Source organism: Euprymna scolopes, chromosome 22 (genome assembly GCF_053919585.1).
Source record: "Euprymna scolopes isolate OS-2025 chromosome 22, ASM5391958v1, whole genome shotgun sequence".
NCBI lineage: Eukaryota > Metazoa > Mollusca > Cephalopoda > Sepiida > Sepiolidae > Euprymna > Euprymna scolopes.
In genome coordinates, this window is record NC_136503.1 from 49,315,310 (window position 1) to 49,331,542 (window position 16,233).

The following is a 16,233-nucleotide window of genomic DNA, read 5'->3' on the forward strand; positions in this document are numbered from 1 at the left end:
TTGAGTTTTAGTTAAGCAAGGCTTAACATATTATATTGTTATTGTTGGCTTTTGTTTCTCCGGTATCTTTCTATTAAGAATTCTTTCTATATAGATATTAGGAAGAACTACATGAAGGTTGGCTGTAAGTGTTTATGTAGAATGACCTGGATTCAAACTTGCCAAACCCAGGTTGTCAGTTCGTGACGTTAACCATTAAGCAACTGTTTAAAGTTGATAGTGCATCTTCTATTTGAATGGATGAAAAATAAAGACTTGTAAGAGTGAAAGCAAACAGGTTTATCCAGATTACATTAAACGTTACGAGATAAAAACCGTAGTTTTGTGTCTTGAATATAATGCGATGAAAAATTGTGTACAGGCGATAATTATTGTTTTATTTTATTTAACTGTAACATGTTTCGTTCACTTTTTTAAATTTAGTTTTAAATATTCAAGTTTAAATTTGTAAAGGAACATTTTATTTATTGTACAACTAAATTTATAGTCAAAGGGAGGTTACTCCGTAGCATAGCATTTAATCTAAGGAAAGTAAATCCATGTGCCTTGTGAGTGTAAGGGAAACAACTCATTCATAGCTAGTAAATCAGTAGTGACTTAATGACTTCTTTTGTAGAGGCTGTCATTGTGCTAAGGGAGATAACTCTATTTTACTAAGAAATTCATTCATGTTTTTATACTCGAATTCGGAACGCTGAAACGATCGCAACTTCGAATTATTATTATTATTATTATTATTATTATTATTATTATTATTATTATTATTATTATTATTATTATTATTATTTAGTTTTTTTTAAATAAAAATTATTAAGAAAACGCAACTACAACGAATCGTAAGAAAAGAAAGATGCGACTATTTAAAGATAATTGCAGACGACTTTTTTTTTTAATGTAAGAAAGTTTATAAGTTTCTTTTGTAATATTAAATGTTTGGGCGTCCCAAATTTTCGCACGAAAACATGAATGAATCTCTTAGTAAAATAGACTAATCTTCCTCAGCACAATGGCAGACTCTATAAAAAGGACAACTTAGTTGATATTTGAGACGTGTACCTCCAAACACAATCTATAGCTTGTAAAATATGTTTAAAATTTAATGGACTAGGTTTAGGTTACAAACATGTAAAATAGACATGTTTAAAACAAAACTTAAAAAAACATACAAAAAAAAAAAAAATCGTAAAGTTTAATAAAAAATTCACGCCCAAAATTCGTGTGAATTCATGAATATAATATGACTTTTTTAGTAACTTGAATTTTTTTGACGACGCCAGTAAATAAGATATACTACATGAAACCGTTTGAAGATACGAAGAGCGTACAAAGCAACAACGACTGTACAAATGAGGAAATAAATGTCGTTGTGCAAAACAAAAAGCGAGTTGAAGTTCTTTTCTATTCTTTTTCTGCTTTGCGACTGAAAACTGCGTTGATTTTCGAGCAACGTTAAAATTATATAATTCTCATATAACTTTATTCCATGCAACGCATGTCCTCAATCCTTACTGGCAAGATTTAACTTTCATACATCTGCGTACACATGCCTGACAGACTTTTTCCTTTGTTAACAGTGGCAACGCTTGCTTGTTATTGATGGCAAAAGTTCTCTGAACTTCATCCACTCTTAAAATAACACTAGCACCTGCTCCACCCTGTCTTCCAATAATATCACCAAGGTAACAAAACTTCTTGACAACTTCAATAGTTTCAGTATCTAAATACATGTGTGGTCTATTTTCTCGTCCACTTCTATTGTTTTCATTGTTTTATATATACACAGCATGCAAATTGCATGCACGGTAACGAGAGAGCGGAACTACTTGCCTGGCGATTCACCTCCAACTCCATATCAGAGTCAACAAACAACTTTTCTCAAATTTCCCAATGTGGACTGAAGCATCACTAGTGATGTGAAGATCACCCCTTTTCATGACGGCGACATAAAACAAACAAACAAACAAACAAACAAAAAAACTTAGGCACTTCCAAAGCATGTTGGCCTGATCTAATCTCTGTTATACTAATTAGGAAATGCCCAACTAGCCCCCCCCCCCATACTTTCCAAGCTCTACAATTAATACCTTGCTCAATCTTGCTTCTCTAATAGCTAGAAGATGTCCTCTGTGTATAAGAATTCTGGTGAAAGGACTGACCCTCTCAATTATCGCCCTATCAGTCTCCTCTCCCTTTTCGCTATAATCTTTGATAAAGTACTAGTTTACTTAATTAATCAAGTACTACAAGTAAGGCGTTTACCCCTAGCACCCTTATTAATGGCATGTCCACAAGGATCAGAATAAAAAAAAGAGAAAATAAGAACATCTTATGCGACTGCTCATGAAAAAGACTGCCGACCTAGTATACTGTTTTTTTTTTTTCTCCCTTTGTCAGAAGCACCCTTCATTGTAAACGAGAACTGAGCGACAAAATAGGAAAATCGTTTTTTACTCTCCACTAAAAAGGCCTCTTGGCTGAAGTGACTAGTCGGAAAAAATATCGCATTCTGCAAGTCTGCCATTCGACCATTGGAGAGCAAGCACTGCCTGTAATCTCCAATAAATAAATACTGTTATTTGTTTATAGGTTAGGCGTTTGGTTTTCGGTTTGCTTGGAATGCTGCATTCTTCGTTGTAGCACTGACGGCGCTGACAACTTTAGATGAGCACTATAGGTCAGACGATAACGGGCAGTACAGTGAAAGTACACCAGTGTATGTTCGCAACATGGCGACACTTTTTGATTTCAGTTATACTTAGCATGCAACATGATCAGTAAGAAATCGACTCTTAGAGTTGTCGTTCTTTAAATACTATTCTCCAACCCAACAATGTGATAACGGCGTGGAGAGACATGGCAATAAGTGGTCACGGTTGGCGTATGCCTGCTGTAGGGAGGCAGTGGCGTACGAACCCGGAACCCTTCAAATATAAGAAAAATACGATCATGCAAATTTAGGCAGTATTGGAAGTCCTAGATGGCAGCATAAAAAAGACATACTTTTTGCTTGACAAAAAGACTTTTAGATTTTGGACGCTGCCTCGTTCACGTGTTCTTTTATTGTTGGCTATAAAGAAAATGAGATAAAAAAGGATTGCCGCTCCTTAGGTGAAAAAGCGAATATATTCGTCGTGGGGGGTGGGGAGAGAACAAAAAAAAAAACAGAAAGTAAAATAATCCGATTCGAGGGTGTGTTTTTTTTTTTCAACTGAAATAATTTACGTGACTGAATATATATTTATATTACATGAAATATAAGGTTGACAAGAAAGTTCTTGCGATTTTTAACTTCTAAAACAAAAACTAATTGCTCGAAATAAGCACCACCAGAATCAACACACATTTGCCAACGCAAAACAAGTGTATTTATGCCAGTAACGTAAAAATCTTGTGTTCTGGTGGTAATGAAGTCGCTGAAGGCATTTTTGATATCGCTTAGGTTTTTGAAGCATTTTTCATGCAGAAAGTTGTCGAGATGCTTGAAAAAGTGGTAGTCTGTAGGTGAGAGGTCTGGAGAATATGGTGGATGAGACAGAGTTTCGTAGCCCAATTCATTCAACTTAAGCAGGATCGGTTTAACAACGTGCGGTCGGGAATTGTCGCGAAGGAGAATTGGGCCTTTTCTGTTGGCTAATGCTGGGTGTTGTTGTCGAGGTTTCTGATGCATTTCATCCATTTGTTGACAGTACTTCTTTGCCGTTTCTAAAGTTATTTTTACTTTCCAATCTCTCTCAAGTTGTTGGAAATCGTCGTATACGTTATGTCTAATTCAGAAGCAAGCTCTCTAACAGTTGTGCGTGGATTGGCTTCGACTAAGGCTCCTAATTGATCGTTGTCAACATCCGAGGGCCGACCATTACGCTCATCATCTTCAAAACTTTCGTCGCAGCCACGAAATTTCTTAAGCCACCATTGTAATGTGCATTCAGTAGTGGTTCCCGGGCCAAATGCTTCGTTGATATCGTATGCTGTTTCAGCAGCTTTTCGACCTAGCTTGAATTGAAATAAGAAAATTGTGCGAATTTGCTTTTTTTCTCAAATGTATACAATGTTTTGACAAGAAGACATAATTGTTTTAAAACAATTAGATAGAGCGAAAAAACGCTCTTTAAAATGATATATAAAGTAAAGGTATTTTAACGAAAACTTATTTGAAAATACATCATATGATATAGATTAAATTAAAAATTCAGCAAGAACTTTCTTCTCAACCTAATAGAAAGTAATTACCTAAATAAATTCTTTCGGTCATGTACGTAAATTATAAATACTCTTCCAAACATCCGGGCAAGCCCAGAAACCTAGCACGTAGGAAGGTTTAATCTGACCCCCCCAAAAAAAAGCAAGCAAACAAACAAATAAACAAACAAACAACAGCAAAAACAAAATAAACAAGATGAAAAAATTGAAATAAAAATCCTGCTATAGTTATTCGAATGCTACATAATAATATCAAATACCGTAGTTATTCGAATTTCATCAGTTTGAACAGACGTAACGTTTACTTCGATTTCCACCTGGTTCTTAAATAACAAAGTCATGAACGCAATAGAAAGAAGTCGTCACAATACAACATTAAGTGATAACTTTGTATAAAAAAAATGCATAAGACAAATTCTTGAGTGAAACTGAAAAAAGAACAAGACATTCTTGTAAAATAAAAATACATTTGAATCAACCAAATTGTTAGAAACAGACTTTTTATTAAAAATATTACAAAATTAACTTAAATTTTTATTTTATTTTATAAAAACATTATGTTTCACAAATAATGAATATGTATTCTGTTCAATGCGTAGAAAATATTTGATTGAAGTTATATATATATATATATATATATATATATATATATATATATATATATATATATATATATATATATTATGATCAATACCCTATCCCGCCATCTTGCCACGAATCTTGCAAACTGTAGTTCTATTTACCAACATCTACAAAAATACTATATATATATATATATATATATATATATATATATATATATATATATATATATGTGTGTGTGTGTGTGTGTGTGTATATGTATGTATATATATGCATGGATATATATATACATATATGCATATATATATGCATGAATATATATATATATATATATATATCTATGTATATATGATGAATAGATATAGATGAATGTATATGGAAACGAATATATATATATATATATATATATATATATATATATATATATATATATATATATATATATATACGTGGTAATAAAATGGATAAAAATCCAACGATATTAATTAATGGAAAAAGAAGACCTTTTCAAGATAAAAATTGTCCATGAAACAGAATCAATTATTTCAAGAGTACTTCTATTAACTATTGAATACGCCCACGAAGCAGGCGAAACGTCGAGCATTTTGGTAACCTTTTTTTATTTTTAATTCATATCGTATTTGTATCCAGTTTTTAATACACACACACACACACTATATATATATATATATATATATATATATATATATATATATATATATATATATATATATAACACTAATTCCTATAGAAAAAAAAGTTCCTATATATATATATATATTTATATATATAAACACTAATGCCTGTAGAAAAAAAAAGTTCATAAATTGTAAAATATTGTTTTTAATGTTATTGTTTCTCAAATATATTTGTGTAGATTGATTGGTTGGTTGTTTTTGTTTTATGGCATATTAACCCTTTTCAGGTAATTTAATGCCGAATCCAGTGATTTTGAAGAACAATTTTTTTAATAGAGTATATTTTTTTTTTTTTTTTTTAATCGGTTTCTATTTAACCCATAGTTGGGACCCTAACAGGTACTACCAGTCCGGGTCAGAGTGGACCTGGGAGCAATGGCAATTAAAGCAATGGCAATTAATGACAAGCTGGGCCCTCACCATCGCATATAGTTTAAGGACCATATTTGTGTAGAGTTCCTGATATTACAAAAAAGTGACATTTACTTTAAATTTTAAAAGAGCAAGGTGATGTTTGAACATTATTGTGCTTAAATAAATTCATTGTGAATTTAAGACGAAATTGTAACTAAATAAAGATGTTCTTTACATTTTTTTTCTAATGAGTGATCAATTACTAGTATTAAACACCATTCGGGGATAAGGATTAATGAGATGGGAAAATTGACAGTTGAATGAAAATGATGAATACTATGAAAGGATTGAACAACTCCTGACACCCATTTCAATTCTTCCCACTTTCTCATCACTCATGGAATGTGAGCTGCTGGAAAGGAAAGTGAAAGCGAACGTTGTTTTTACGTATCGACTCTCGATTGGCCTAAATCTAGAATCAGCAGTTTTATGTCAGCCAATTAAAAATGGTGAAGATATTTAGTGTTGAAAATTAGCATTTTCTACAAAAAAATCAGCTTTCAGATACAACATACGTGTGCACAGCGGAATCTGGCCTAGATCCTTTGAGATCGAAAGGTGCCCGGAAAATAGAACACACGCGACAAGAGATACACGTGAACTACTAAACGCAGCGACGGCATATACACCTTGCAAACTGAATCATTTATACAGACACCTTCTTACTAGCAAAAACAAAACAGACACCCTAATATAAGCACACACATATATGATACCTACTCATTTTACATCCAGTGTCACTCGTAAACTCTAACGGCGACGATCGAAATATAAATGTTTACTGAATTTCTCCTTCAACAAAACTTTTCTTTTACTTTAAATTTTCTTGAAGCTTTTGAAATTAGGTATTTCGAAGTTCTCAATGATAGTGAATTATTTTGTATGGATAGACGTTGCCATTCCTTTCATATCATAATGTGTTATATTCAAAAAAGAATGAAGGAGAAAATAGGGCGAAACGAATTATGATACTGCTGAAAGTAAACCACCGATCCATTTTCTACACCCCAAACTGATCAAGAGATCTAGAGAAAAACGCGATTCGTGTACACCGGGATATTTTATAGCGTTTAATGTTTTCGATATAGTATGAGACCCATATTTTGAATGTTATAGTATGAGACCTACATTTTGAATGTTATCATATGTGACCTACATTTTGAATGTTAGAGCGTGTGGACTACATTTTGAATGTTATAGTATGTGGACTACGTTTTGAATTTTATAGTATGTGGACTACGTTTTGAATGTTATAGTATGTGGACTACATTTTGAATGTTATGGTATGTGGACTACGTTTTGAATGTTATATTATGTGGACTACGTTTTGAATGTTATAGTATGTGGACTACGTTTTGAATGTTATAGTATGTGGACTATATTTTGAATGTTATAGTATGTGGAATACGTTTTGAATGTTATAATATGTGGACTATATTTTGAATGTGATCGACGAAATTCTGTCTCTGTTATAGTTTTTGGACTACAGGAAACACATATTGAAAAATATTCGCGTACCTGAGTGAAACATAGTAATGTAGTAACTAAAAACCGAAGAAAAAGTCGTTCTTGTTTGGTTCAAAAGTTGAAGCACAAAAAATGCACTTCATTAATTTGTCCACTGTAACGTAGGCCCGGGATGACAATACGCCGACTCGAACTTAGGGTTAGTTACTGTGTGAATGAAAGGTATATATATATTATATATATATATATATATATATATTTCTGTAGTAATATATTTTCTTATAATATATAACAATCCTTATTTAAGAAGCTCAATGTAATTACAGAGCAATAAAGTGAATAAATAACAAAAAACTATATTCCAAAATTCATGATGTTGACCATCTTATAATTTATTCCTTTAATTCAGTTGAAATTTACAATTCTTGACAGTATCTGTTTCGTAGCGCAAAATCAATCACTTAATTATTATATCAATCAGTGAAGCTGATGAGTTAAGGGCATAATAGATTCACTGATTGATATAATAATTAAGTGATTTATTTTGTGCTACGTAATAGATACTGTCAAGGATTGTATATGTCAACTGAATTAAATAAAATAAATTATGAGATGGTCAATATCATGAATTTTGGAATATAGATTTTGTCATTTACTTACTATATATATATATATATATATATATATATATATATATATATATATATATATATATATATATATATATATATATATATATATATATAAATAAACTATTTTTCAAAAAACTTTTATTTGTAGTTAACTCATTGATATCAATGCTATTTTTATGCATTCATGTGAATATCAGGAACACTTTTCGTGACTGAAAACCGAATCAAGTTTCTTTTAAAACCTTTAGCACTTATTTTAGAACTTTAACATTTGTGATTATTAAATAAAGTTTATGACTGAATTGTATTTTTTGAATTAAAATATTTATCTAGGACATATATCTATAAATACAATATTAATAAAGTAGGACACATTCGAATTAGTAAGACTCATAGTATAATTAATCAAAACCTAAGTCACATACAATAACTGAATCAAAGAATTAGGTCACATACTATGGCAGAACGAAAGAGGTAGGTCGCACAAAATAATTGAATAAAAAAGATAGACGAGATAAAATAACGGAGTAAAAAAATTTGGCCACATACTAAATCAGAATCAAAAAGGTAGACTACACAAAATAAAATAAAAAAAAGAAAGAGACCAGATAAAATAACTGAATGAAGGCTCCATAAAATAACCAAGTACTCTAAGTAAACAATACACTCAGGTGTATAAGCGACGATAGACTAAAGTTCTTCTCACAGGGCTTGTTCGATATATTAAGTCAAGTAATTCCGTTTCTGTGGATAATAAAGTTTTTTGAGTAAAAATCAGTTCAAGGTCGGATTTTAATGCATGGAAAGTTCAACCCTCTAAAAGGGGAACGCTTGATTGTTTAGTAAGTTCATTATTTTGTTTATATAGTTTAAGTAGATTGCGCAAAATTTCTTTTAATATTTGAAAATTCAACTCCCCAAAAAGAGACACTCTGTATTGGTTAGCAAGTTTAGTTTTTTTTTTTTTAATGATATGAAGTTTTAGTGGATTATACACAATTCATTTAATTATTTGAATAAGAAATCTATGAAGATTTAATATTCTGTAAAAAAAAAAAATGATGATGAAAGGAGCTCCACCCTTTGAAAATAACGACAAAAAATACCGAAATTTTATACGTGAACAACAAACGTGTTTTGTTTGCTTATTTTTCCAAAAAAGAATATCAGAAATCACATAACGATTTTTAAATCGAATCATTGCTAATGCCACATGCCTTATTGTCTACCAATCATTTTTTATGCAAATGTCGAATCAGAATATATATTAAAATAATTTCCGACAAAAACAAGGTCCCGTATCAAGTGAAATTCGTTTTAATAAAAATACAATGACAGCTGTTTCTTTATAGCTGCTCAATCAGAGCATAAAAATTTACAAAATCTGAAGCCTATAGACAAATAATTCTAAAAAAAAAAAAAAAAGCAACAACTTACTCCTGAACATTTTCACCATACATAGGTTTTTTTTTTTCGATTCACCCGGAGAATAATCTAACTGATCAGCAATTTCTCTTTAATCTCAGAGAAAGTTAAAAAAAAAAAAAAATTTTTTTTCATGAGATCTTGTTTTTTTTTTCTTCTTTTAGACCTGGTTTTTATCAGAAAACATTTCCATTTATAATTACTCTGAAATGACTTATTAGAACTCTAGAATCGTGTAATATTCTTAAACAAATTAAACACAATGATTATACAAACATCTATCTATCTATCTATCTATCTATCTATCTATCTATCTATCTAGTAGATTATGAATATATGTTTATGGCAATTAAGCTACACAGAGGCTTTCCCGTTTCGTTCCCTTGGGAAATCGTTAGGCTAAAATGCATTTTAGTCTGAGGGTTCCCTACATAGATAAATCACGGAAGCCTCTGCGTAGCTTAATAGCTGCAAATATACTTTCATAACTTACTACGTAGCTCTACCCAAGTATTTAGCACTGTTGAAGTAAATACTGAAAATTGACACAAGATATTATATCTCCTTATAAAATTGTATGTGGATACATGATATATATATATATATATATAGAGAGAGAGAGAGAGAGAGCATAGGTAGAGCATAGGTAGTAAGTAAGTGAGCCTGACGAATCCTAGCGTGGAGTATATCTTTTATAATTATATGATAAAAGATATACTCCTATATCACAGAGGTCACGTTAGTTTTCCATTCATTCCCCAAACAGTTTCAATATTTTATCTCTCACTGCAAAAATATTTCGCTCCTAATGTAACTATTGCTAGACGTCGCATCCCGATTATGTTACCTAGCATCTTCTCTCCTCTTCTGATGAGAAGCATTAAGCTTCGAAATACCACGGTAAAAAAGAGTTTTACTCATCCTACACCCTAATTGATGTATCATCCTTATTGAATAAATTAATAAATCTATATGTATTAGTATATATTTTTATATTGTACTTCTCTTATTTTATTGATACTCTCTCTCTCTCTCTCCCTCTCTCTCTCTCTCCCTCTCTCTCTCTCTCTCTCTCTCTCTCTATATATATATATATATATATGTATATGTATATATATATATATATAATATGTTGGAATCGGCCTATCACTAATATATATATATATATATATATATATATATATATATATATATATATATATATATATATATATATATTAGATATATTAGTGATAGGACGATTCCAACATATTTCCTGGTTCCGATACAACCTACGATTTCGTATTAAATTCCCAATTCCGATACAATTATCGATTCTGTGTCATAATAAATTTCTAAATATTCAACAATAGAGTTGTTATTTTTTTCCCGATTATCGTAGAAGCACATATTAAATGTGCTGATATTTTCTTAAATGTAAAAGAAAAAGACGCTTGTGAAAGAAAATGTATACTGTTTTTTTTTTTGTTTTTTTTTTAAAATAAATATTTATTATTTTATTATTAATACCAGCAGTGGAAAATCTTTTTTGAAACAAAATCGAATCAAAAAAAAAATAAAAAAATTAAAGATTCATTTCCGGCATCGAAAAGATGCACATTTTTTCCAATCCCGATTACGATTAGAATGCCCCCCCCCCCAAATTTCAATTTATCCGATTTTGATTAATCGTCCAAGCACTAATATATATATATATATATATATATATATATATATATATATATATATATATATATATACCATTTTATATGGCTTCATGAAATCTCTCTCTATCTATATATCTGTCTATCTATTTATATATATATAATCTATATATCTATAAAAATGAAACTGTCTGTGTGTGTGTGTGTGTGTGTGTGTGTACATTTCCCTACAAAATAACTCTATCAATTTTCAGTCTACAGACTCGAGACGTGACATAAGGGGTATTGAGATTTAGGAAAATCTTTTTGATCGGTTGTCGGCCAGACATTTGGCTGTTAAAGGGTCAAAGTTCAACGATTTGACATTTGAGAACTCTACCAAACTCCTCCGCCAATTTTGGGTCTATACACTTGAAATTTTAGATATAGACTCTTTGGACATGGATCTAACTTTATAATTTGATTTGAACCCAAAACAATAAATACTAAGGGGTCAAAATTGAGGTCAAAGTTTAAAAAATTGACCTCTGCGATCTCTACCAAATTACTCAGCCCATTTTTGGTCTAAATATTTGAAATTTTACATAAAGTGTCTTCAGAGACAGGGCAAGCTTTTTAATCGTTTTTTTGGTCGATAATTTGGCTGCCAAGGGGTCAAAGTCTAAAAAAATTTACTTTTGCGGTCTCTAGCAAACTATTCAGCCAATTTTGGGTCTAAACATTTGAAATTTTACATAAAGGATATCAGACCAGCAGCAAGATTTTGAATCAGTTTTGGGGCGAAAATTTGGCTGTCAAGAGGTAAAGTTGAAAGAGTTGACCGTTGCAGACTCTACCAAACTCCTCCACCAATTTTGGGTCTAAACACTTGAAATTTTAGATGTAGGTTGCTTGAATATGGGTCAAATATTTTGATTTAATTTTAGTCTAAAAAAATAAATGGTATAGGGGTCAAAATTGTGCTCAAAGTTTTTAAAAATTCGACCTCTGCGGTCCTTACCAACTTTTCTCTAGGGTAGTTAAGGAAGCCTATTATATAGAAAGGCATTACGATACATATTCACACTTTTTAATATATACATATATGCACATAAAGTTATGAACAGTACATAGGGCCCGAGCAAAGCCGGACTGAACTGCTAAGTATATATATATATATATATATATATATATATATATATATATATATATATAAAAATAAGATATATCTATCTATCTATCTATCTATCTATCATATATATAATATATATATTAAGAGAGAGAGAGAGAGAGAGAGAGAGAGAGAGAGAGAGAGAGAGAGACCGTTTAAATATCTGTTCTTTACTTTTATTCTACAGTATTCCTTATGATGATGCATGTTGGCGCTACATATTCGGTACTAGTTACTTTTTATAAAGCGAAGACTTACTCCCAAATCTTTAATAGTATTTTGAATTTAGATTATCTTTCTCATAGACGAGTATCTCCCAGCATGAGAGAACTCAGTCGGTTTTATTATTTAATTTATAGATGGGGAATCGTGGGATTAATGCAATATGAACACATGTTGCCTACGCTGGGATTTGAACTCGACTCGTCGATTCTATTGAATCAATGGAGTTAATTCCACGACGAAGACTTCACATGTGAGTTACTTCGATGATATTTGGAATATTTTCCAGTCCTTTCGGGGGTTTCATATTGTAGGCCTGGACTTGGTCTTCATTTTGATAAGCTTGATTGTCTTGGCCTGTTTTCTCTTCTCCTTTACCTTTTTCCATGTTTGATGAAACGTTGCTTTCTTCAGTGTGATCGTGTTTCTGAAATCGATAAACAAACGAATATGTAGACAGACGTTATTAAAAGAACAGAGTCATCACACACACATTTCAGATGAATTGTTCCAATTATTATTTGAATTATTTAATTTACTGTTCTCGTCTTGAGAGCTATTTTCGCAAATTTTCGGCTGATATAACCTCCTACCTTCTTCAGGTGTATCTTGTCGAACTCTGGAATACACAGATAATTTTGAATGGAACCCTTTATTTAATCCACCTGTGTAGCATGTTGCGTCAGCCATGACTGAATGGAAGTCCTTAGTAATTCGCAATTATATTTTGAGTGTTTCCCGCACTGAGGATTGAACCATCAATTACCAGAAGAGTAAAATTTTACCTAGTACACTATCCACTATGTCACGGGTCCCGGAGATTGAAGGTTCAATCTTCAGTGGGGGTGACACTCAAAATACATATGCGAATTACTTCGGACTTCTACTCAGTCATAACCGACGGAACGAGAGCATGCCACTCCCATGGATTAAATAAACGGTTTCGTTCGAAGTTTCGTGCAGATTCCCGAGTTTGAAGGTGATCGCAGATTACATCGAGCGAAACTTTGCGAAAATAACACTCAAGATAAGAACAGTAAATCGAATAATCCAAACAATAATTAGAACGACTTAAATCAGTAGCATCGGATATTTTTAACTTAGCGACATCAGATTAATCACCAAACACCAATAATGTGAAACATTGTAAAAAAATAACACACAATAAGATAAAAATAGTCTGGAGAATCCAGATGATACGAATAATCAATCCGTATCTAAAAAATTCAGAAAACGCATTGTTCCAAAACCAACAGTTACATTTTAAATAAATATATTATATTTAAAATGAAAAAAAAAAATGGCATTTTTTTTTTGTTGATTAGAAGAAGCTGACAAATATTTTTATGATGAGAAAACAGAATATTATTCATATTATTTAATTGGAATTCATTATTGAGATGAGTATTATTTATTAATTATTTATTGCGGACTATTATCCTTATCTTTTTTTAGTTGTTGTTTCACGACGTTTCGGCCAACTATTCTTCTGGCCTTTGTCATGCGGTAACCGCGACGGGATAGGAACTCCGAATCTCCAAACTGTATTCTCAGCAATTACTGCCATCCATAGTTGTTGTCATCTCACTACGTTTTGGCCAAGTAAACTCTTACAGGTGAGAATTGTCTGAAGATAGCGGTTTCAATCCTACCCAAAGCTGACCAAAGGCTTATTTGGCCAAAACGTGGTGAGACGACAGCAACTACAGGTGGCAGTAATTGCATGGAATGCAATTAGGAGATTCGTATTTCCTATCCCGTCGCGATTACCACCTGACGACGGCCAGAGAAATAATTGGCCCAAACATCATTAAACAACAACTAAGAAAAATGAGGATAATAGTCCGCAAAAATTAAATTAATAAGACTATTTATATCTTTCAAAATTCATTAAATTACCAAAATTTGAAATAAATTAAAACGAAACAAATTCTTTTTTTTTAATGAAAGGATATTTAACTGACAATGACATTTCTTTTTTATGAAAGAAAAAAAAAGAGAGTTATTTGTTTTCTTTATAGCAAAATCATTCACTATTTTAAATAGCCATTCATTATTTAAAAAAAGGGAATATTATTTTTAACAGACAAATCATGCAAATATAATATATCAAACAGGTATATAAAGTATCGTGAAATTTTCACAGAGCCTCGATTTTTAGTATTCATTTCGACACACGAACAGTTCATTGAATTATAACAATTATGAAGATGGGTACACAAATCATCAACAGGTTTATGTAAATTTTTTTATTTATTATTTATGTAGTAAAGTAAATATTTTGAAATCGCAATGTTTTTATTTATTTCCGTTCAAACTTGCAAATTACAAAACTTCTCGTCTTGTTACTTCAGATCTCAACTAAAAATATTTCATAAGTTTGTTACTATTAGACTCGTTTCTTCAGTTAATTTTTAATTCTCGATTCCTTCAATTTATCGAACTCAATAAATCAATCGATGAATTTTTGTTGGCAAATCAAAACCATGTAAAAAGAAAAAAGACATCGCATCTATAAATCCATCTGTTTGTTCAAGGTGATTTTAAAGGGAGACATCATCACGACATCCTCTGGAAAGCTGTTCCAAGAAGCAAAAACATGGACAGAGAATACTGATGTTTTTTGTTTCCTGTTGAGACATAGTACATCAATGAGGAGAGATTGTTTCGATACCCAATACGTTAGCGAACAGACAGAAGTCTCGTGCTTCAGGGTTTGGACTTGACGCCCGTGGAAGTCAAAAGGGGAAGAGATAGCAGAATGTATTCTTATACGAAGCGTGCCCAACTCCGAGAAGTGACCCAACATGGAAATAAATGATTATATCCAAATATAATTCACGTGTTCACGTTTCCCTTTTCGAAAGAAAAGCATCTTTAACTGCAGGAAGCATGAAAGCTATCGATAAATGGCGTAGAAGACGTTAACATTAAGAGATTTTAACATATAAATGTATACTTGTGCATGCGTAGAAATAACAAGTTTAGACGACTTACTCTTGCCAAATTCAATGTTTTTTTTTTTACTTCTTAGCAGTTATTTCTATCGGCTACAGCCCAAATTGAATTTGTTACGGAGGTCAAATCTCCTACATATCAAGTTTCAAGTCTGTAGATCAAAAATTAAAAATAAAACAGAAAAAAAAAACAAAAAAAAAAAATACATGACTTAGGTGCTATCAGTTAGACTTCAAACTAGAACATTTAGCACTCCAGACTTTGTAGTTACCGTTTAATCTATCGACAAATAGATAAGAAAGTTGAAAACTAAAGCGACTTCAAACTATGAATGTATATTTGCGTATGCGCGGAAGTAACAGGTTTATTCGACTACCAAGGTGAACTGTTTTTATTTTATTTTATTTTTTTAACTTTGACACATAAACAGCTACCTTTACCGGCGAAAAACTAAATAAAAATTGTTCCACAGGTCCAAATTCACTATATATCAAATTTCAAGTTTGTAAACCCCAAATTCACCAACATCTAGTTTTTAACATTAAAAAAAATGAAAAAGCGACGATGGTTGTAGAGCAATTGTAAACACAGCTAAATGTTTACATCTAATGAAAATATCGTTGGATCGTTGGTTTTTCCTTAATAGTCGTGTAAGACTACATTTTGTATTATTAATGTTAATTTTACATTTAAAAAATTCGTCGCAGCTTTCTTTTTCGTCGTATCGAGCGTCCTATGAACGAATATCTTAGTAAAAGGAAATTGTCTCCCTCTGCATAGTGAACGATTGGAAAACAGCGCTTACAAAGCATCTAAAAAAAAATTATCACTATTAATTATAC

At 31.4% G+C, this 16,233-nt stretch overlaps 1 protein-coding gene across 2 annotated transcripts in view; it reads right to left on the minus strand.

Annotated features, from left to right (window-relative positions):
- Window positions 1-12,365: 12,365 nt before the first annotated feature.
- The window catches only part of LOC145243439 (sodium-coupled monocarboxylate transporter 2-like), a 245,957-nt gene continuing 242,089 nt past the window's right edge, over window positions 12,366-16,233 (minus strand). The window contains exon 16 of one of the 2 annotated variants that reach the window (XM_080106329.1): window positions 12,366-12,860. In XM_080106329.1, the coding sequence (XP_079962455.1) occupies window positions 12,681-12,860 (180 nt within the window). In that variant the 3' untranslated portion in view covers window positions 12,366-12,680. The remainder of the gene's footprint in view (window positions 12,861-16,233) is intronic. The other variant, XM_080106330.1, reaches the window with a different exon arrangement.